The 20,446-nt window shown below is 60.4% G+C and overlaps 2 protein-coding genes across 3 annotated transcripts; one reads left to right on the top strand and one right to left on the bottom strand.

The window, feature by feature from the left end:
• Positions 1–599: 599 nt before the first annotated feature.
• Positions 600–8,477, bottom strand: AKT1S1 (AKT1 substrate 1). Of its 2 annotated transcripts, XM_037820579.1 has the most exons (6): positions 8,367–8,472; positions 7,698–7,852; positions 4,133–4,518; positions 3,203–3,280; positions 2,953–3,122; positions 600–1,611 (listed from the first exon to the last, which is right to left on the bottom strand). In XM_037820579.1, the coding sequence occupies exons 2-6, from the start codon at positions 7,748–7,750 to the stop codon at positions 1,468–1,470; spliced, it is 831 nt and encodes a 276-aa protein (XP_037676507.1). In that variant the 5' UTR covers positions 7,751–7,852; positions 8,367–8,472; the 3' UTR covers positions 600–1,467. The 2 variants fall into 2 exon arrangements, with proteins under 2 accessions (XP_037676507.1, XP_037676505.1); XM_037820577.1 differs by having other exon boundaries at positions 7,698–8,477.
• Positions 8,478–8,737: 260 nt separating this feature from the next.
• TBC1D17 (TBC1 domain family member 17) lies at positions 8,738–20,280 on the top strand. The gene is made up of 17 exons (XM_037820561.1): positions 8,738–8,858; positions 9,295–9,393; positions 9,605–9,679; positions 13,348–13,468; positions 13,910–14,117; positions 15,164–15,275; positions 15,379–15,537; positions 15,849–15,977; positions 16,059–16,162; positions 16,676–16,770; positions 17,119–17,235; positions 17,319–17,419; positions 17,504–17,603; positions 18,742–18,839; positions 18,965–19,081; positions 19,516–19,602; positions 19,691–20,280. The coding sequence occupies exons 1-17, from the start codon at positions 8,838–8,840 to the stop codon at positions 19,886–19,888; spliced, it is 1,941 nt and encodes a 646-aa protein (XP_037676489.1). The 5' UTR covers positions 8,738–8,837; the 3' UTR covers positions 19,889–20,280.
• Positions 20,281–20,446: the final 166 nt, after the last annotated feature.

Raw genomic sequence — 20,446 nt, 5'->3', positions numbered from 1 at the left:
TTGACAGTGGAAGACACCCTGTAACTGATAGCAACCGTAGTCATAGACCGTTTTCCTGACTTAACCGCGATGCTGCAATTTTCTCATCCAAATGTGGGGGTAATCCACTTCGTGAGGTTATACTAGATTAGAGGTAAATACACGTAAAGAGCTTAGAAAAACGTCGGGTCGTAGTTGGCCCGGCCTACGTGTTGTCATTTCTGCATCCTTCCTGTGGCGGTCTGATGGGACATGGGGGTTCCATGTTTACTTTGTGGAGCCCCAACTTCGGGCCGAGTTCACATGCGCTCTAACCTCCAGTCCTTGTCTCTTGGTAGGAAACCTGTGGTCCTACCTGGCGGCTCCTACCTCAGTTGGGGACTATGTGGGTTCAGGAGACTTACTCTTAAAGGAGCACTCTGGCTCCAAAACTCATGCCCCTGAAGACGGGGGCTCCACGGTCACACAGGACTGAAATCCTCTTCCCCACCCCGGGAATCTCGGTTTTCTTGTAAAATGGGCACAATCCCAACTCCCAGCTTTGTAGTGAGAACTAGTGAGATGTTGCTCTTTCAGCTTCGGAAAACTTTGTTGAATGAGCACCCACAACACACCTCATAATCATTCGTCAGAGATAAAACTCTTTTAATCTCAGAGCTCCCCAACTCCCTATCCCCACCCCCACTCTCTCCCCCACACCAGGGCCGGAGAGGGAGGCCCCCTGTCCCCCGCCTGGGGTGGACGAGGGCCCTTTAAGGCACCTGTGGGGGTAGGGGGAGGAGCGGGAGCTGGTACCGTCCCGGATACAGGGACGGGCTTCGACTGGTGGGCTTTTGAGGGATGGAGCCAATGAGAAAGGGGGCAGAGGAACCAATTGGCAGGACTTGGGTAAAAGACACCCCAGCCCCCAGTAGTGTAGAGAATGTGAATTGGAGGCCGCGGGCCAACCCAGGGCACGAGAGCAGGGTTTGGCTATGCCCTCAGCAGGCCGGAACCCGTGAAGTGGGAGAACTCAGGGTGGAAGGACTCTCGGGGGATAGATGGAGCCCTTTAAAGGGCTCGAATTTCCAAACGACGGCGCTGCCCAATCACTAGGCGGAAGTGGAGCGCCACTGCCCAATCCTGGGGCTCGACTGCGCTCTTCCAGTGCCGTGCGCGAAAAGCCCTTGTCGCTAGGCAGAAAATGACCGAGCTGACCCACTTAGGTGCTCAGAACTGGCCACGCCCCCAACCGGGGAGCGAACCAATCCCTTAGCAGAAAGAGTCTGTCGCTGGCCAGAAAAAGGGGCGTCAGACCCAATCAGGAGTCTGGACAGGCCCCGCCCCTCCGAGGGCTAGAAGGGCAGCGCGGACACCGGGCGGGGATTGGCAAGGACCCGCCAGGCCTAGGGCTCCGGGATCGGACAGGGATTGGCGGGCCCCGGGGGCGGGGCGGGGGTGTAGTGTGGGGAGGGGCGGGCGCCGGGCCCCGCAGCTCCGTCCCGGGCCTCAGTATTTCCGCGTCAGCTTCTGGAAGTCGCTGGTGTTGAGCCGCGGCCGCGGCAGGTCCCCGAAGACCTGGGTGTCCTCGGCCTCCCGCAGCACCAGCGCGCGCATGCTCGCCGCGATGCGGTCCAGGTCCGGCGAGGAAGGCTGCGGGGACCGCACGGGGACCGGGTCGGCTGGGACGGCGGCGCCCGCCTCACCCAGCCCCGAGGCCCCCCATCCGTTGCCGCCACTCCCGGCCCCTTCTTGCCCTCCCGCCTCTGCCCCAGCGCTGCCCACTGCCGGGAAGGCCCGGCACCCCGCGCAGGCACCGCCTCCGCCAGGAAGCCTTCCTGCCCTGCCCTTCTCCCCTTCTGGCCTGCACCTCAGTGATCCGCGGCAGTCTGTAGGTCCAGCGTTCTAGCGGCTTCTACCACAGCAGAACCGCCCGGCTGCCAACCACCAAGGGTCTCATCTCTAGACCTGGGGCTTGGGATTGGCTCACTTCCCACCAGGGCTCTGCCCATGATTAGTGGCCAACAAGAGATTTCACCTCCCTAGGCCTCAGTCTCCCGCTCTCAAAAATGGGTCTGGCACCAGGGGTCCCCATGAGGCTAAAAGAGAATCAGCAGTGACTGCTCAGAAGGGGGACTCACCCGCCTGTGCTAACACCCTCAGGGCCCTGCTGGCCAGCACGAGGGCCAGTGCTGCCTCCACCTCCCTTAGAGTCCCTGTCACCCTGAGCTGGGCCTGCTGGACGTGGGCCTGTCCCCCCAGCACATCAGGAGCGACCACCAGCTGAGGCAGGACCTGAGCCCTTTCCAAGCCCAGCCCAGGGGCCCAGCACAGGCCACAGCAGCAGTGGGTTGAGCTTGCCTGGACCAGGCGCTGCTCTGGGTCTTCAGCACCGACTGGGGGTGGGGATGGGGGGGATGGGGGCCATCTTGAAGGTCAGTTGATAGATCAAACACTGAGATCCAGACTCAGGCCTCTCTCCCGGCTTGCAGCCACTTCCCTTAAGGAAGCTGGGTTCCAGTCCCAGGTCTGCCCCTTACAGGCTGAGACCTTGGGGAAGCCACATGTCCCTCCTGGCCTCGGTTTACCCTCTGCATCAGGGAGCTTCAGTGATGGGAGATGAAGACCCACCCCGACCGGCCCAGCCCAGGAACTACACGTGGGATTTTGTTGGAGCAGCAGAGGACCAAACGTGGGGACAATCCTGGGAGGGACTGGGTGGGGGTGGGGGTATGACCCCTCCAGTCTCAGTTTTCCCATCTGGAGGCGATGCGAAGATACTGAGTGGAGCAGGTACTCCATCAATGGAGCTGTTCCTACAAGGCATCGTGACACATTATAAACTTACAGTAGTTAAAACTGGCCAATAACCTGCCTAGTGAGGCTGTGTGGAAAGTGGTACCCTGTGCAGTGGATTCCCATGACCACCAGCCCGAGGGGCTTCCTAGGGAAAGCGGCCCTCCTCCCCTCCCCTCACCCCAGTTTGCCGCTCACCTGCCCGTTCTCTTCATCTGATGACCGTGCCTCCGTCCTCTTCTCCTTGAAGGCCCAGACGGGCACAGAAACAGGCAGGGACTTGGCGTACTGCTGCGCAGGCAGGGCTGAGGCTGGAGGCACTGAGTAGGCTGGGGGGCCGGCCGGGATCTCCTCACTCAGGCTGCCGTCTGGGAGAGAGGGGGACTTCAGCCGCTGCCCTGCCCCTGTTCCAGCCCCCTGGCCAGGGGGGACAGCCTAGGACACTCACCGTCTGTGCTCTCAGGGTCTGACTCGCAGAAGGGGGGCAGGTCCTGGAGGGTGGTGTCCTCATCCATCACAAACAGCCCTGTGGATGGTGTGCAAGGCGGGTTCCAGTGGGCTCCCAGCAGACCCCATGTGCCCTCTACTCCTCCCTCCTTCCTGCATTGGCAAGGCCCTTTCAAGCCTCAGGGCTTCTGTGATTACTGTTCCCTCTGCCTGGAATGCCCTTCCCTGGGGTATCTGCCTGGTCAGCAGCAGAAATAAACCCAGTCTCTATCTTTTACACTCTCGGATGAAAACAACTGGCTGGATCAAAGTAAAATTTCTAAGACATGTTTCACCAGTGTGAACCCAGAGGCACGTAGAGGTCAAGTCACTCGCCTGAGGTCTCATAGCCAGTAAGTGGCATCACTGGGATTTGAACCCAGGCCACCTGGCTCCAGAGTTTGTACCCTTAACCCTATGGGAGTCTTCTCCAATAACAGTGAGGAGGCCAACCGTTGGTAATAATTGTAACAAATAACAACTATTTAGGGAGCCATTTGAAAACTCCTACACACTCTTCAAAGCCCTAGCCTTATAGCCCAGCTTCTGGGAAGCCTCTCACCTCCAAATTCCCCCACAAAACCACTGTCTGCCCTCGTCCCTGGCTTCCTTGGTTGTGAGCTGCACTCCTTGCTCCTCTTTAACTCGTAACTTCCGCCATACAGGCATTAGTGGCCCCAGGTGAGGGAACAGCTGCCCAGCACCTCCCAGCAAGGAGCTGGCCCCAGAATACTCGTGTAAAGACACTGGGGGTCCAGAGGGGAAATGACTTGCCCAAGGCCCCACAGTGAGTGGAGTCGGGACAGGCCTGCCCATCCTTCCAGTCTCTTCCACAGCCAGCAGGGCTCAGAGGCAAGTCACCCGCCCGCTCTGCCCGCCCCGCGCCCCTCACCTCCGCTGTCGTCGACACCCAGCCTCTCCCCAGAGGTCTCCGTCTCCGTGGGCTCCTCCTCGTTCTCCTCCTCTTCCTCCCGGGCCAAGGGAGGCCGGGGTGGGCTGCCATCGGGGCTGGGCGGCTGCGGGGCTGGCGGGGGTGCGGGGGGCCGGGCAGCGGTGGCCGCCCTGTGGGCCTGGGCGATGTCGTGGAGGCAGTGGCGGGCGGCCTCGGCCAGGGCTCCGCGGCCGTGGGCGGCATAGGCGCAGGGGCCCGGGCGCGGCGGCGGCGGCGGGGCGGCGGTCAGCAGCACCAGCTCGGTGCCCGTGCGCGCCCGGAAGCGCTCGGCGGCCCCCACCACGGCCTCCCACAGCTCCTCCGGGCGCCCCGACGCCATCCGCGCCCTGCGGGACAGAGCAGGACAGGGGCGGCTGAGGCTCGGCTCGCGGGGACGGCCCGCACCCCAACTCCCACTCCCGAACCGTGCGTGCGCCCCCCCTTGCACGCCTCCATTCATCTCAGCAGCTTCCCCCAGACCTGCTGCTCCCGGCACCCGGCCTCGCTGTCCACCCAGCCACCGGGTCAGGCCCCGGGACCCCTCCTCGACCCCCGGCCCCATCACGCCTGCCCCCCGAATCTCTGAGCCGCCCCCCCCACCCCTCCTGTCGCCACTGGTCCCAATTGAGCTGTGCTCTAAGTGTGAAATACACAGGGATCCTCACAACTTAGGGGAACTTTTTTTTTTAAATAACGTAAAATATCTCATTTGCAATCTTTTTGATAATGGTTATGTGTAGGAATAACATTTTAAATATATTGGCTAAATAAATAGTAATAGTTTCACCTGCTTCTTTTTACTTTCCTTTTCCATTTGTCATTGACCCTGCAACATTTCAGACTCAGAAATGTGCTCTTTACTTTTTAATGTGGATCCTAGGAAAACTTCAGTTGCATAGGTGGCTGGCATTATATTCCCATCGGACAGCCCCGGGCTCCACCTTCCACCCAGCCTCTTCCCAGGCCTCCCAGCCTCCATTCCATCCCTCACATGGCCCCCAAGGGGTCTTTCTAGACCCAGAACTGTCCCACCCCTCCCCAGCATCCCCAGGACAAGGTCGCAGCCCCTCAGCTTGGCGGGAGGCCCCTGGTGGTCTGGCCCCATCCTGGCCTCACAGTCAAAACTCGACTTCAACGTTTCTGGAGCCTTCCTAAAAGCTGGTCCCCATACCTGGGTCACCATCCTGCATTCTCCTGTGCCACCTCCACCCACCCATCAGCTACACTGCGAAGCCTTCCCTCATCCCCAGCTGGAGTCAGGCCCTGCCTTTGAGCTCCCACAATGTCTGAGTGACCCCCACTATAGCACTTCCTGCTCTAGAGAGTCACTGTTGGCATCCACGTCCGCCTCCCCAGCCAGCCCTGGCAGGATCCGAGGGCAGCCTGTCAGAGTCTGCTCTGAGTCCCCAGCACTGCCTGACACCTGGCAGCCCCAGGAAGCAGGGCTTGAATAAATGAACAACATGGTGTGTGAGCTGCTCTCTGCATCTAGACATCCACCCACTTAAGCTTTTGTACTTCCTGCCAGACTCCACTCTGGCAGCTTCCCTGGGAAGTCTCCCACAATGCCCCAGGAAGGATCAGATGCCTTCCCTATCCCCTACAGTGCCCTGGGCTACCTCTGTCACTGCTCATGTCACTGAGCTTGGGACACCTGTGCCTCTCTCTGCCTCCTCCATCACACAGTGAGCACCCCAGGACAGGCCTACCCTAAGTAGACAATCTGCTGGATGCATCTCAAGAGGTAAGAAAAGCAGGGGGCAAGGGATCTGGGTTCGGCCCTGCCTCTGTCTCAAATCTGCTGTGTGATCTTGGGCCACTCACTCACTCTCCCTGTGCCTCACTTTCTTTCCCTGTAAACCTGAGTAGTCGAGCTGTTGGGAAGCTGAGGACTCTCCTCCGGGAAGTAGTGGGCATCCCGTCACTGGAGGGATTCAAGCAGAGCTGAGGGACAGCCCACCAAGTTCATAGTGAAGGGAAACAGGGTGTCTGGAGTTTGAACTCAGGTCACAGGCTCTTTGCAGCTCATGATCAGAGAATCCACTGTCTTCTGGACACCTGCTCTGTGCAGACACTGCACAGCTGTCAGCTCACCTTCCCACAGGACCCGGCCAGGCAGCTGTCATCTCACAAAGGAAACAACCCTGGACCAGGCTGTCCTGGGCCTGGGCTGGAAGCCACTTGTGGTGCATGTACAACCACCACCATTCCTGATAGTCAACGGAGCTAAGGTTTATCCAGCACTCACCACATGCTAGGCAGGCAGGGAATTGAGTGTATCATAAACCTCCTCTCATCGCATCCTCACACCATTATCACTCTATTTTACACTTGCAAACCCAGGCCCAGGGTCATTTGGTAACTTGACTAGGAAAGAGGGAGTGCTAGGACTCGGACTCCAACAGTCCCACTCCAGAGCCTGTTCTTAATCACTGATGCTGTCCTGCCTACGTTAAGAGGAAAGATTCTGGTCTCCTCCTCCAGATGGGGAAATGGAGGCGCAGAGAGCTTAAGACACTGTCCAGAAGTCACACAGCTAGGGAGGTAAAACTGCAACTGAAACTGCCGTCTGCCACCGACCCCCAAGCTCATGAGAACTAGGGGCATCCAGGGCCTCACATGCACTCCTTTTGTTGTGCCCATCTGACAAAGGAGGAAACTGAGGCCCAGAGTGGGGAAGCAACTGGTCCAAGGTCACACAGCTTGGGAGAGGGAGACTTACACAGACCCCTCAGCCAAGACCCAGGGGGCTCTCTGGAGCCTGTTATGCAGCAGGAAAGTAGCCAAGAGCTGGGGAGTACCCCACCCCCAAGAGCTGAGGGATGAGGGAAGGACCCCTCCCCCATGGAGGAAGAGATGAGAGAGAGAGGAGGAGGTGAGACCTGCCTCTTAGGATGAGGTGAGGAGGGAGGAGAGGTAAGCAGGAGGGGAAGTGGGGACAGACTGCAGAACAGGTGAAGGGGAGAAGCCCCACAAGGAATGGGGGATGCTGGTGAAGCCCCCCACATCTGTCAAACTGGAAGCCCCGCCCACCCGATGGTATGAGAAACTCGAGGATGCACCCAGAGCCGGGGGCGGGGTGAATGCCTGGGGCCTTCTCGACTGCTCTGAAACTTCTCCCCACCACGCCCGGGGGTCCAGAGAAGACCCACTTCTCTAGGAAGAAAACAGGAAATCCCGCCCAGGTGGGGCCCAGGACAGGAAGTCCCGCCTTTGGACGGGTGAGGGTCGCCCCGAGACGCCCCCGAGTACCACACAAACCCCTGGACAGAGCCCACGGCCAAGGTAAAGATCCTAACGGGTCTGGAGACCGGAGGATAAGGCTGTCTAGGCTTTGCCACCGGTCGGACCCGACGGCTCCCGCGGGAGACCCTTTCCCAGCGCTCAGAGAAGGGGCGCTGGGCGACCTCTGCCGTCTCATGTATGCAGGCCCCTGCCATCCCGCGAGCCGCTCGCCCTCCCAGCGCCCCTCAGCCTCGGGACCGTCAAATCCCACACCGCCCTTCACAACGCCGCCTCCACTCACGTGCCCGTAGCCAGCATGGCCGGCCAGGCGCCGTCGCCGCCCTCAAAAGGCATGGCGGCGCCTTGCGTCACCTCCGCGTGGTTGGCCCTCCTCCACTCTGCACATTCCGCCTCCCTTATCACCGCCGCCCGCGACCAAGATGGCGGCCACGGAGGCTTCGTCCGACCCACAGGTGAGTAATGGCCGACAGCAAGGTGCCCATAAGAAAGATGGTGGAAAGAAAGGCTTCAGTTGGCGCAGAAACATGCCTAAACCATCTCGATTTGCCTCCGAGATACACGTCCGTCCGCACATGCTCACGCAGGACCACAGTATAGGAAGGCAAGCGAACTGACGTCCCTCACCCATAATTAATCTCTTCCACAGAAGTGGAGGAAAACAGTGCCCGTCAAAGACATAGTGGCCAGACTGGCTTCATCTGCTCCTATTGTATATGGGCTCTCGACCCCTTCACCCCAACCCCCGATCAGCACCAAGGCTGGCAAAACATCCAGTATGGCAGCCTTTCTTGGCTTCGGTTTGCCCAGCTTCAACATGGCGGCTCAGCCCGCTTTCTCTCGACGGTGACTCAGAAAATTATCTAGGACCCCTTCATTCCAGGATTCATGGACGGCTTCATCCCTTAACCCGAGTCCCTCAATGCCTCTTGTGGTGTACGGCTCCTCTCACCTTCTTTTCCTTTATCCGTTCTTTTCCAAGACCTCGCTGTCGCGCCCCTCAAAGAGATGGGCCTGCCCCACATTAACATGGCCACAGCAGAGCATCCCTAGCCGTGCCCTCGAGAAAAATGGCAACCCCCTGGCTTCGATGCCAGTATACAAAATGGGGAAGAAAGTAGGCGTTTCGGAGAAGGCGGGATCTAGGAGGAGGAGTTCTTGGGCTCGCCCCCTTGTTTACTTCACGGCGCGGGAAGCAGCAGTGCGCCTGCGCACTCTCGTTGGCGTGAGCCATCTTCAGTGTCTGCGACATGTGACTTTTACCCACACCCTATTCGGAGAGATGGTTTCGTCCACTCCTATACTAGAACTGACAAGGGTGCTACCACTGCCCGGGCTTGAAGGGGAGTCGCGTATCCGGATGTGACGTCACGTTGACCTGGAGAGGGAGGAGGAGAGCGTCAGGGGGGCCTCTGCGGCGGCTATGGAGGTTGCTGATCACAGGGTAAGCACTGAGGGCGCATACTCTCCCTTCTGTCGGTGCGAAACGCCCGCGTCCGGTGGTCTGCTTCTCCCTCAGGCCGTGCGGCGGTTCTGGGCCCTCGGGCAGGGCTTTAGCAAACGCAGACCCTTGTGAACGCGCTGTCACCCTCCCTTCCACCGCCCGGGGGTGGCCGTGGCCCCGCCCCCTGGGGGAAGGCGGAGACGCTCTCCTGGGCCCGCCCCCTCGGGGACGCTTTCCTCGAGGTCGGCTCTTTGTGGCGCACCCGGCAGGGCTCCGCCCCCACCGGAAGACTTCTCCGCGGTACGCCCCGCGGGCCCCCGGCTCGGACCACGCCCCGGCCCCATCCCCTGGGTGGAGAAAGCCTTCTCCCCGGGCCCCGCCCCCTTGGGTATCTCCCCACTTGGTTCCCGCCCCCACCACTGGTCCCCGCCTCCAGGTGGTGTTTGAGAAGGGAGGCGTGTACCTGCACACCAGCGCCAAGAAGCACCAGGACCCGGACTCCCTCATCGCCGGCGTCATCCGTGTCGTGGAGAAGGTGGGCCGGGAGGGAGGGAGGCGGGATCCTCAGGAGTGGGGTCTGGCGGTCCCGGATAGGAATTCAGGAAGAGAAGGTGGCGGGTCCCTGAGAGGCTGAGGGTGGGGACTGGGGAAGAAGTTCGGAAATTTGCTCTGGAAAGCTTTGGGAGTCAGATTTCGGGGAGCTTGGGGTGTGGGAAGTCCCTCTCACCTTTCCCCCCTTTTCTCAGGACAATGACGTCCTCCTGCATTGGGCCCCGGTAGAGGAAGCTGGAGATTCCACCCAGATCCTCTTCTCTAAGAAGGTAGGCTCCCCGGCATCCCCCTTCTCTGCTCGTTTTTTTTTAGATCAGGACAGGAGATGGTGTTTGAGGTACCTGGTACAATCCCACACCTACCCTGGGGCCTGTGTGGCCCTGGCTGGGAACTGGGTCCTCTCTGCCCCTCGGTTTCTTCTTCTCTGTGAAATGCGGATGACAGTGTCCATTCAAGGAAAGAGGGAGGGAGCATGAGACCTGCGGCCATGGGGGCAGCTGCCCCCACCCACCCCCTTTGCCCCTTGGGAGAGCCCTGCCTGGGAGGGAAGGGGCAATTGGCCTGTGGATTTGGGTTCTGTGGGCTCAGGCGAGCTTGAAGGTGGGTGGCATTTGCACTGTTGAAGTCCTGCCATCATGGCGAGGGGGCAGGATTTTGCGGAGACTACTTGGCCTTTTGCCAGTGCCCGTCCCCCTTCTCGTTATCAGAGGTCTCCTGAGAGGGCAGCTTGCTGGGACCTGGAGGTGAGTCACACCTTGACCATGCACGTAAAGCCTCCACTTCCGCTTTATTTTTGAGAAACAGGCACAGTGAAACAAAGTCACCTGCCTGAGGTCAAAAACTCTAGGCAGTGTTGGAACTTGGGTTTGAACCTACAGCTGAGGAAAGTGGGTTCATTGTGGGGGGGAGGACACAGCAAGAATTCTGTGTGTTTCACCAACCTCGCAGGTCGGCTGAGTGCCTTACTTGACAACATTGCTGTGCTCTTCAGCCTCTATTTTTTGAATAACAGAAACTCACTGTGATTGGCTTCAGCCCAAAAGGCACACACAAAAAATTCAGGACGCATTCAGCCTCTAGGAACACAAAACTGGCCCAGTGGTAGGTTAAAGAAACAAGTTTGATTTTCTCCTGCAAGATTCCAGGGGGCAGAGGGCCAATGGCCTTGGCTGGGTGATGACAAGGCCTGATTTACTATGCTCTGCTGTCCTTTAGTCCTTTAGGTGACTACTTCAGCTGTAGCCATTGCATCCACTTTTAAGGCAGAAAGCAGGGGACCAGGGGGTGCCAATCACATCTGTCCCTCATCCAGAAAAGCAAGAGTTTTCCTGGAAATGCTTTGCATGAGTTGGTTATTGCATTTGGCCTTTGTAGTAGAAAAATGGGGATAATGGTGGCTTGAAAAGATGGAGGTTATCACTCTCCTACTAAACCTCAGAGCCTGACAGTCCAGGTTTACGTGACATCAAGGAATCAGTTTCCATCCATCTTTGCTCTGACATCCTCAGCACGTGGCTTCTATTCTCAGGGCTGCTTCATGGTTGAAGAGGGCTACTGGATACCAGCCTTTTTGACTGTGCTTCTGCTCACTGTCCTTGTGCATTGTGGATCAGACAAGGAAGGAACATGCTTGTCACGATTACTCAAGGAACCACGTTGCTAAAGCAGTTACTGTCTAGGCCACCATTCCTTGTGTCAGAGGGAAAGAGCCTGGAGGTCTCATTGTGACAGTTAAATGCTCCATTCTTGAAGCGATATGCCTCAGCCTCTCACAGGGACTAGTTATGTGGTAGAGTTTAATGAGCTGTGACCCTGCTGGGCACCTGAGAGGCATGAAACTGAACATGTTTGGCAAATAACACTACTGACTATCTTCATACCCTGTGAGAATCCATGAAATCGTTGACTTCTTCATCTTGCCAAGCCCAAAGGCCAGAAGTGTCTATCCAGGGCTAGTTCCCCAGCCTTGTGGATCAGTGCCCCGGTGATTTCTTGACCTTCCCCTCAAGGACCCTAGGTGGCTGCCACAGCTCCGGACTCCATGCCTTCCTTCACCAGGACCAAATGGTGTGTTTACCCCAGATTCTCCCTTTATATCAGGAATCACCCTTCCTCAAACTCCCTGCAGGTGTCCCCTCGACACCTGGTGGGCAGGCCACTCACAGCTGCAAGGAAGGCTGAGATTGCAAATGTGTGATTCCAGCCTGTGTTGTGAGAGAAGGCTCTGCAGTCTGGAAGGAGAGGCCAAAATGGCTGTCCATGTCCTCTCCGACTTGGGTCTAATCAGACGGGTCATGGCAGGCAGCAGAAACCACTCAAGCAGGTTTCAGGAGCGAGGCAGGGAACAGAGGAGTAGGACACCAGGGTCGCTGCCACCACAGGCAAAACGAGGACAGTGGGGAACAAGGAGACACCTGCTGGGACTGTTGGGTTCAAGAACACACCGCCAAGGTCACCATCCTGGGGGCAGGAAGCCACAGCCGTCACACGGGCGTTGACCGGGCACGGGAAGCGTTGGCCACTGCCCCTGCCCATTGCCAGAAGATGAAGGTGAAGTTGGACCACCGCCTCCTTGCTTATAGGCAGAAAACGGACAAAGCGGCAAGAAGCTACCCCTCACCCATTTCTGCCCTCCATATCTCAGAGCCTCTGATAGGTCAAATCTGTTTTGCATCCGGTTCTCCGGCTGCAAGGAAGCCTGGGAGGTGTAGTTTCCGGCTCTCCAGCCTCTGCGGGGCGTGGCCTGCGGCGGCTCAGTGCCCACACGCTTGGTCCCCTCCTTGGCCTGTGCCAGCTGCACCAGCCCTTGCTGCATTGGACCCGCAGCACTGCCTTGCTCTGCAGGGGCTCCCTGGGTCCGCCCGGCAGCCCATGAGAGAGTAACGGTAACAAGGGCAGCCACCGTTCATGGGGGTGCCAGACACCGCACCCGATTTCCTCACTTAGTCTTCATAATGACCGCCCAGCTAACTGCTTATGCACCTTAACTGAAGTGTAATTCGGATACCACGAAGTCCACCCTTGTAAAGCATGCAGGCCAGTGCTTTTAGTCTGTTCCCCAGTTTGTGCAGCCGTCTCCACAAATCCCGGAACACTGCACCAGCCCCAGGTGAACTTCCCTCCTCCCCCAGCCTCTGGCAACCCCTGTCTACTTTCTGTCTCTGTGTATTTGCCAATTCCGGATATTTTATTTAAATGGCGTCATGATATCTATCTTTTTATACCTGTCTTCTTTTACTCAGTGTATCCAAGGTTTGTGCACGTTGCCGAACAGGACAGAACTTAATTCCTTTTGATGGCTGAATAATATTCCACTGTAGGGACAGACCACGTTTTATTTATCGTTGCTGTGGTGATGGAGACTGGGGCTGCCTCTGCGTCTTGGCCATCATCAGTAGTAGTGCTGTCAGCACATACAGGCCTTGTCGTGGACGTGCGTGTTCAGTTCTCCTGGGCACGGCCCTAAGGGGAATTGCTGGGTCATGTGGTAACTCAGCGTCTAACTCCTTGAGGAAGCGCCAGGCTGTTTTCCATGGCGGCTGCACTGTTTGACGTTCCCACTAGCAGTGTGCAAGGGCCCCGCTCTCCCTGCGGCCTTGTGCTCGCTGGCTTGTCCTTCCCTGGCTGCGATCATAGCCCTCCTGTGGGGTGTGCGTCCCCGGGGTTTCCTCACAGTTCTGCCTTTCCCTGCTGCCTCCTGGGCCACTGGCCTCAAGCCCCGTGACCTCCACGGGCCGACTGCCAGCCCCGCACCCCACCGAGCTGGCTGCCCTGCAGCGTGAGCTTCCCCTGGGCCCTGGTGCCCCGGGGTGAGGCCACCAGGATGGCAAAGACCCTTGCTGCAGGGGTGACCTGAGCAAGTGCTGTGTCTGCTCAGGTCCAGAAGCTCTCTGGACCCAGTCAGTCCCTCACCCTTTTTTTGTTTCTGTCCCCGAAGGACTCCAGTGGGGTTGACCCTTGCACCTCTGAGGAGGAACCAACCTTTGACCCTGGCTATGAACCCGACTGGGCTGTCATCAGCACCGTGCGGCCTCGTCCCCGCCACTCAGAGCCGAGAGGTAGGCTGTGCTGGGAGGCAGGAGGGGTCAGTCTTGCCCTCAGTGGCCGTGGCTCCAAGGGCTGTTCTGCCCTCAATAAAGATGGCTGCCCAGCCCCAGCCAGGGAAGAGCAGGTGAGGTCCGCCACAGGCAGCCTCTCTGGTCTCCGGGTCTGCAGCCTTCCTCATCCCACTGTCTCCCGGTGTGGGGTCTCGAGTGAAGGGGGCCTGAGTGAGCCAGGTAGGGGAAGGGGCTGACCTGAGGGCCTCCCTTTGCATTTTGTTCGGTTACGTCTCCAAGGACATGTGAGGGGACCCGGGGCTCCCTGAGGGCAGGGCCTGAATGTGGCCCATGGTGGGGTTTTCTGGGTGCTGACTCATCCCGCTCCGCACCCCACTCTCTAGCTGCTGCGGCTGCCTCCGGCTTGCCAGGCCCCACCCCACGTGGTGTCATCCCCTCTAGGTGCAGAGCCCAGCTCCCCCCGGGGCTCCTGGGCCTTCTCAGTGAGCCTGGGGGAGCTCAAGTCCATCCGCCGCTCCAAGCCGGGCCTGAGCTGGGCCTACCTGGTCCTGGTGACCCAGGCCGGAGGCTCGCTGCCTGCCCTGCACTTCCACCGTGGGGGGACCCGCGCCCTGCTCCGCGTCCTCAGCCGCTACCTGCTGTTGGCCAGGTGAGCCTCACCAGTCCCTCCGCGGGAGCAGCCTGTGAAAGAGCCACAGCTCAGAAGCCCCTGAAGGAAGAAAAGGAGGGTTTTGGGTGCAGATCACTGAGCCGTCAGAGCATAGTGCTGACTTTAGGCCAAATCTGGGTCCCAAATGTTAGAGAGAGTCACTTGTATTTCCCCTGAGTGTGTCACTCGCCAGGGGCAGCAGCCCTGGCTCGGCAGCCCCAGATAGAAGACATCTGTCCCCACATTCCAGCAAAATCCCAGGGCTGCCCAAAAGAACTGAAAGCAGGGGCTCAAACAAATGCGTGGATGGCAGTGTTCATGGCAGCGTTGTTCACAACAGCCGAAAGGTGGTGGCAGCCCAGTGTCCACACTGGGTGACCAGATAAGCGAACTGTAGGTCAGTACGAAGGCCTGTGGTTCAGCCGTCAAAAGGAACGAGGTTCTGGTACACGCTGCCACGTGGGTGAATCTTGAAGATGTGTTGAATGAAATAAGTCACGTAACTGGACAAACAGTGTAGGATCCTGTTCATGAAATATTTAGAATCAGTAAATTCCTAGAGGTGCAAGAAAGATTGGAGGTCACCAGGGGCCGGGGGAGGGAGGGTCAGTGCTTAATGGGCACAGAGCGTCTGTTGTGGATGATGAAAAGTTTGAGTAACGGATGATGGTGACAGTGGCACAACATCGAGAATGTGAATAAGGCCGCTGAAATGTACACTTGAAGTGGTTAAGATGGTAAATTCTGTGGAATATGTAGATGTTACCACCATAAAAAGGACATGTAATTGTTTGGAACAATAACAATAGCTGCTTCTTGTTGGCCTGGCTCATGTGCCCGTCCCCAAGTCCGTGCCCCTGGCCTGGGAGGTGGCACGTCCTCCTTGGCCAGCCCTGGTCGTGTCCAGTCTGGGCTGGCTGGTCTCAGGCCTCGGGCCGCCATGGCCCCTGACCAGGGCCTCCCCAGGACAGGTGGGCGGCTGCAGCCAGAAGGGATGGGGATCCAGGCAGTAGCCCCCACCCCTCAGCACCTCCCCCACCTGCCAGCTCCCCACAGGACCCCCGCCTCTACCTGGTCTTCCCCCACAACTCTTCTGCCCTCTCCAACTCCTTCCACCACCTCCAGCTCTTCGACCAGGACAGCTCCAACGTGGTGTCCGTGAGTCTCCTGGGCACCCGGCCCTGGCGGGAGAGGGCAGGAGAGGCAGGTGGGGTGGGGCAGGGCGGGGAGGGCCCTGACCGCCTGCTGGCCCTGCCCCCAGCGCTTTCTCCAGGACCCCTACTCCACCACCTTCAGCAGCTTCTCCCGCGTGACCAACTTCTTCCGGGGCGCCCTGCAGCCCCACCCGGAGGGCGGCTCCCCCGACCTCCCCCAGCCCCCCGAGGACGAGCCTGAGCCAGGCTTTGAGGTCATTTCCTGTGTGAGTATCCGTGTGCTCGCTGGACCCCTGCATCCTCCTCGGGCATTTGGGGACTCTAGGGGTCCCCCTTGGCGAGTTGTGTAGGGTCCTGGAAGTGCTTTCAGCCCTTCAGCCCTGCTGGGCCTGCAGCAAGCCCTCCTGATTTGGGGGCATCTATGTTGCCGCCCCTGAGCCTTTACCTGTGCTTGTCACCAAGAGGGGCTTGGGGTTGACTTGGGGCACCCTGGGGTCTGTGGGGGAGCCTGGCTGGGGCCCCACGGAGCACACGCGGGCCGGACCCACAGAGCCCCGTTGCCTGCCATGGCCCGCAGGTGGCGCTGGGCCCGCGGCCGGAGGTGGAGCGGGCAGCCCCGGTCTCGGAGGAGGAGTGGGCCCGCCACGTGGGCCCCGAGGGCCGCCTGCAGCAGGTGCCCGCGCTGAAGGCTCGGATCTTCTCCGGGGTGAGCGCGGGGCGGCCGGGCCAGGCTGGGGGGCGGGGGGCGCCCTCGGGGCCCCTCTGAGCCCTGCCCCTCCGCCCCCAGGGCCTGAGCCCCGGCCTGAGGCACGAGGCCTGGAAGTTCCTCCTGGGGTACCTCAGCTGGGAGGGCTCCGCCGAGGAGCACAGGGCCCATGTGCGCCAGAAAACGTGAGTGAGACGCCCGGCAGCCCTGGTCCCGTGTCCCCCCCCCCGCCCCAGGCAGGGTCCCCCTTGCCCCGAGGTGTACGTCCTGGGCTGCCCTGCTCCCCTCCGGGTGGGGCCAGGCCCTGTTGCATATCTTGCTGCCGGCTTTTCATAGTTGTTGCTGCTTTTTCCCTGTGTGTCCTTCCCCAAGTGGGTCGGGCATTTGCATCAACCTCCCCAGGGCCCAGCACAGCCCCTGGTGCACAGATGTGCGTGTACAGATGTGCAGATGGGGCCTGCGCCCCAGGGCTGTGCTTGTCCCTCTGGCAGCGTGCGCTCCCCACCGCCACCCCTGGGCCTGGGCGCCCAGATGGCCCGGCCCCTGCTCCAGCTGTCGGGTGGGTGCCGGGAGCCGAGAGGGAAGGCAAGCCTCGGGGGCGCTGCTGTGAACGACCCGCCTGCTGGGGCCTGAGTGGTCACTGGGGGGCCCTGAGGGGGGCCTGCGGCTGAGCCCTGCCCACCTCTTGTGCCCCTCAGGGACGAGTATTTCCGCATGAAGCTGCAGTGGAAGTCGGTGAGCCCCGAGCAGGAGCGCAGGAATTCCCTGCTGCACGGATACCGGAGCCTCATCGGTGGGTGGCCAGCGGGATGGCAAGGTGGTGGGGGAGCCCCTGCCTTCCCGAGACCTGGGACGCAGTCCTCTGGGGGGACTGTGAGGGCAGTGGGGGCAGAGGTGCCTTGGTGTCAAATCCCAGCTCTGCCATTTGCCAGCTGTGAGAGCTGGGCGGGCTGGGCTCCCTCGTGGGGCCTCAGTTTCCCCACCAGGGGGTGGGGAGGTGGTGGAGGAGGTGCCAGACTGCAGCGAGCCAGCGAGCCCAGCGCCTTGCGTCCCGGGTGTGGACATTTGTTCCCCAAAGTGGCCCCCCTCCTGGGCAAGCGCTTGGAGGCCGGGGCCACCCCAACCCCCACCCCACCCGCAGAGAGAGACGTGAGCCGCACTGACCGGACCAACAAATTCTACGAGGGCCCCGAGAACCCAGGCCTGGGCCTGCTGAACGACATCCTGCTCACCTACTGCATGTACCACTTCGACCTCGGTGCGGGCGCCGGGCCCAGGGGGCGGCTGGTTCCCGGGTGTGGGGGGCGAGCCGGGCTGGACCCTGACCCTGTGTCCCCCCAGGCTACGTCCAGGGCATGAGTGACCTTCTTTCTCCGATCCTCTACGTCCTTCAGAACGAGGTGGACGCTTTCTGGTGTTTCTGCGGCTTCATGGAGCTGATGGTGAGGCGCGGGGCGGGGCGGGGGCGGCCCCTCGAGGTCAGGGTTGGGGTCCGGCCCTCACCAGCCCCCTCCCCACTTACGCAGCACGGGAACTTTGAAGAGAGTCAGGAGACCATGAAGCAGCAGCTCGGGCAACTCCTGCTGCTCCTGAGGGTGCTGGACCCGCCGCTCTGCGACTTCCTGGGTGTGTCTCGCCAGGGACCTTGCCAGGGGTCTTCCGGGAAGACCACAGGGGTGTCCGAAAGTCCCCACCCAACCCAGAGCCCTGAAGGCAGCACTGCTGCTTGGAGCCAAAGCTCGGCAGGTGCAGGCCCAGGGGGTCTCGTGTCCCCCCCAGGGGGCTGGCTCCGTCCCCGCGCACCTCCCTTCACGTTGGTGTTAATGTTGGCGCGATGCGTTTCAGAAATAAGGCCCAGGGCACGGCTCGTCCCACTTCTCTCCCCCAGCTCTGTGCTCACCTGGAGCCAGGGATCTGAAACCGGGTCTCTGGACCCTGGGGTTGGGGCTCAGTGAGAGTTACTCTTAACAGCCTTGTCCTTTTGAATGCACAACCTTGACGATGACAGTTATAGCTAAGTGGACGCTTCCTCGCTGGAGCTCTGACCCCTCGAGGGAGGGGACCCCTGGGCTCACCTCACAAAGAAGAGACCGGGGCTCAGAAAGCACGTGCCACTTCGCAGAGCTGCACTTCTGCGCCCTGAAAGTCTTATGAAGCACAGCTTTTGTTGACTGCGTGGTTTTCCGTCTGTCTTAGGGACACACTGCACTGTGTTTAAGCTGATTGGCTGCACACTGAGCTTTTATTTGCAGTGTTTCATGGCGATAATAGTTTTTTTAAGGTCATGTTCCTGAAATGGAATCGTTGCAGCCAGGGCAGTACGTATTTTGTTTGGCTTTTGAAATGGGTTGCTCACCCCGTCACCCTCCTGAGAGGTGATGCAGCCCGTGTGTTGCTGGCAGCGTCACCCGAGCGTCTCCTCACGCCTTCCCAGCGTGGCTCCTGACGCGTCATTTTTCCTGGGGATCTTTTACATCCCTTCCTCAGAGTGGAAAACCTGGAAATGGGCCATTTTGGGAGTTTGGGGAGCAGGGAGGGAAAGGTTCCCAGTTACACGAAGCCTCCCTGCTTCCCCTTGGAAGCTGCCCCAGGCCGTGCCTCGGTTACCCTCTGGGGCTGGGGGAGATGCCGAGGGCCAAGATCACCCTCAGGGCCTCAGGCCTAGCGCTGGGACCGGGTGGGCACTGGATCTGAGCCTGGGTGTCCTCTGAGCCCCAGGTGGGTGCCCCCTTGGTCTCAACCTGCCCCACTGCTGGCCCCCCAGACTCCCAGGACTCCGGCTCGCTCTGCTTCTGTTTCCGGTGGCTGCTCATCTGGTTCAAGAGGGAATTCCCCTTCCCAGACGTCCTTCGGCTATGGGAGGTGGGCTGCCCGCCCTCGGGGTGGGAGGCTTGGGAGGTGGGTGGGAGGCGGGCAGGGCTGGGGCAGACCCATGGGGGCTCAGGGCGGCCACGTGGTGACCTCGCCCTCCCATCCGTCGCCCCCAGGTGCTGTGGACGGGGCTCCCCGGCCCCAACCTGCACCTGCTGGTGGCCTGCGCCATCCTGGACATGGAGCGTGACACCCTTATGCTGTCAGGCTTCGGCTCCAACGAGATCCTCAAGGTGAGGCCCTGGCGCCCTCATCATGCCCACTCCTGGCCCCTCAGGACCAGCCGGGGCGTGACCTTGCTGGCCTGGCAGCGGGTGGCGCCTCTGAGCCTGCATAGCAGGTGCTCAAAATAGGGTTGAAAAATGGTTGCTGAACAGTCAGCGCCGCCACGGGGGACACCCTGGCCCTGGCTCCCAGCGGGGTCATTCGGTGGCAGGTGCCCCCCCCCTCCATGCTTTGACAGGGACGTGGAGGAACCACAGGGGTGGGCCTTGGTGCCCTTTGTCATCGTGTGGCACCAGAGTTTGGCACATAGTGAGTGCAAGAATGACTTCCAAGAGCCCAGAGAGGGACAGCTCCTGTCCCCTTTGCGATGTCCCCAGCATGGTGGATGTGGGGGTTGGCTGTGTGAGGGAGGCAGACCTGAGCCCCCACCCCGCTCCTGTAGCACATCAATGAGCTGACCATGAAGCTGAGCGTGGAGGACGTGCTGACGCGGGCCGAGGCCCTCTACTGCCAGCTGACCGCCTGCTCGGTGAGCCCCCCCACTTGTCCTCCCCCCCAGCCCACCCCCTCTCTGCACCTCTGACACCCCCACCCTCCGTGTGGTCCCCTCCTCGCAGGAGCTGCCCCTCAATGTGCAGGAGGTCCTGGGCCTGGCACCACCCACAGAGCCACACAGCCCCTCGCCCCCCGCCTCCCCACTGCCGCTGTCGCCCACCTGCGCCCCGCCGGCCCTGCCACCTGCCCCCGACTCGGCCCCGCAGCCCGACAGCAGCCTGGAGATCCTGCCCGAGGAGGAGGAGGGCGCTGGCTCCTGACTCCTGGGCAGGGGTGGGGAATGTCAGGGTCGGGACTCCCGGCCCAGGCTGCAGGTCCTGCCCCGCTGTGGCCCGGGCCACTCTCCAGATTAGTTGGTTCCATTAAACTGACCTTTCTCCTACCAGCTGGCCTTGTGTTGGCGGGGAAGGAGGCTGCGGCTGGGCCGGGCACCCTGGCCTCATAACTGGATCCAGCCCCTGAGAGGGAAGGGGAGGCTCTCCGGGGCGGGAGGTGGGGCTGAGTGATGGGGGGGCTTGTGGATAAAGGGAGGTGGGGCCCCCTTCCCATCTTGAGTTCGGGGTTGTGTGGGGGGCACCCCCAGAAGGAAGTGCCTCCATAGCTGCTGGCCCCCCACTCTGTTATGTGCAAAAAATAAACTAATGTTGTTTAACCCTCAGGTTTTTGTTTCTGGTCCTGGGACTCATCTGTGCCCTTCCCCTCATCTCAGCCTTGCAAGAGCTGGGAGTGGTCACCGGGGTCCCATCCTGCCCCCCGTGGAGTCCCACCATCCAGGAAGAAGCAGGGGGCAGCTGTGGGGGCTCTTGGAGACACGCGGT

Source organism: Choloepus didactylus, chromosome 27, assembly GCF_015220235.1.
Source record: "Choloepus didactylus isolate mChoDid1 chromosome 27, mChoDid1.pri, whole genome shotgun sequence".
NCBI classification, from domain to species: Eukaryota; Metazoa; Chordata; class Mammalia; order Pilosa; family Megalonychidae; genus Choloepus; species Choloepus didactylus.
The sequence above is the reverse complement of the archived record's forward strand: the minus strand, read 5'-3'. Positions and strand labels throughout refer to the sequence as shown.

Excerpts from the sequence above, each read along its gene's own strand:
- AKT1S1 (XM_037820577.1), bottom strand. The coding sequence starts at position 7,750 with ATGCCTTTTGAGGGCGGCGACGGCGCCTGGCCGGCCATGCTGGCTACG. Across the intron at positions 4,519-7,697 it reads GCCATGCTGGCTACGGGCAC|GGCGCGGATGGCGTCGGGGC; the intron begins GTGAGTGGAGGC and ends TCTGTCCCGCAG. Across the intron at positions 3,123-3,202 it reads AGACCCTGAGAGCACAGACG|ACGGCAGCCTGAGTGAGGAG; the intron begins GTGAGTGTCCTA and ends CCTCTCTCCCAG.
- TBC1D17 (XM_037820561.1), top strand. The coding sequence starts at position 8,838 with ATGGAGGTTGCTGATCACAGG. Across the intron at positions 9,394-9,604 it reads TCATCCGTGTCGTGGAGAAG|GACAATGACGTCCTCCTGCA; the intron begins GTGGGCCGGGAG and ends CCCTTTTCTCAG. Across the intron at positions 9,680-13,347 it reads AGATCCTCTTCTCTAAGAAG|GACTCCAGTGGGGTTGACCC; the intron begins GTAGGCTCCCCG and ends CTGTCCCCGAAG.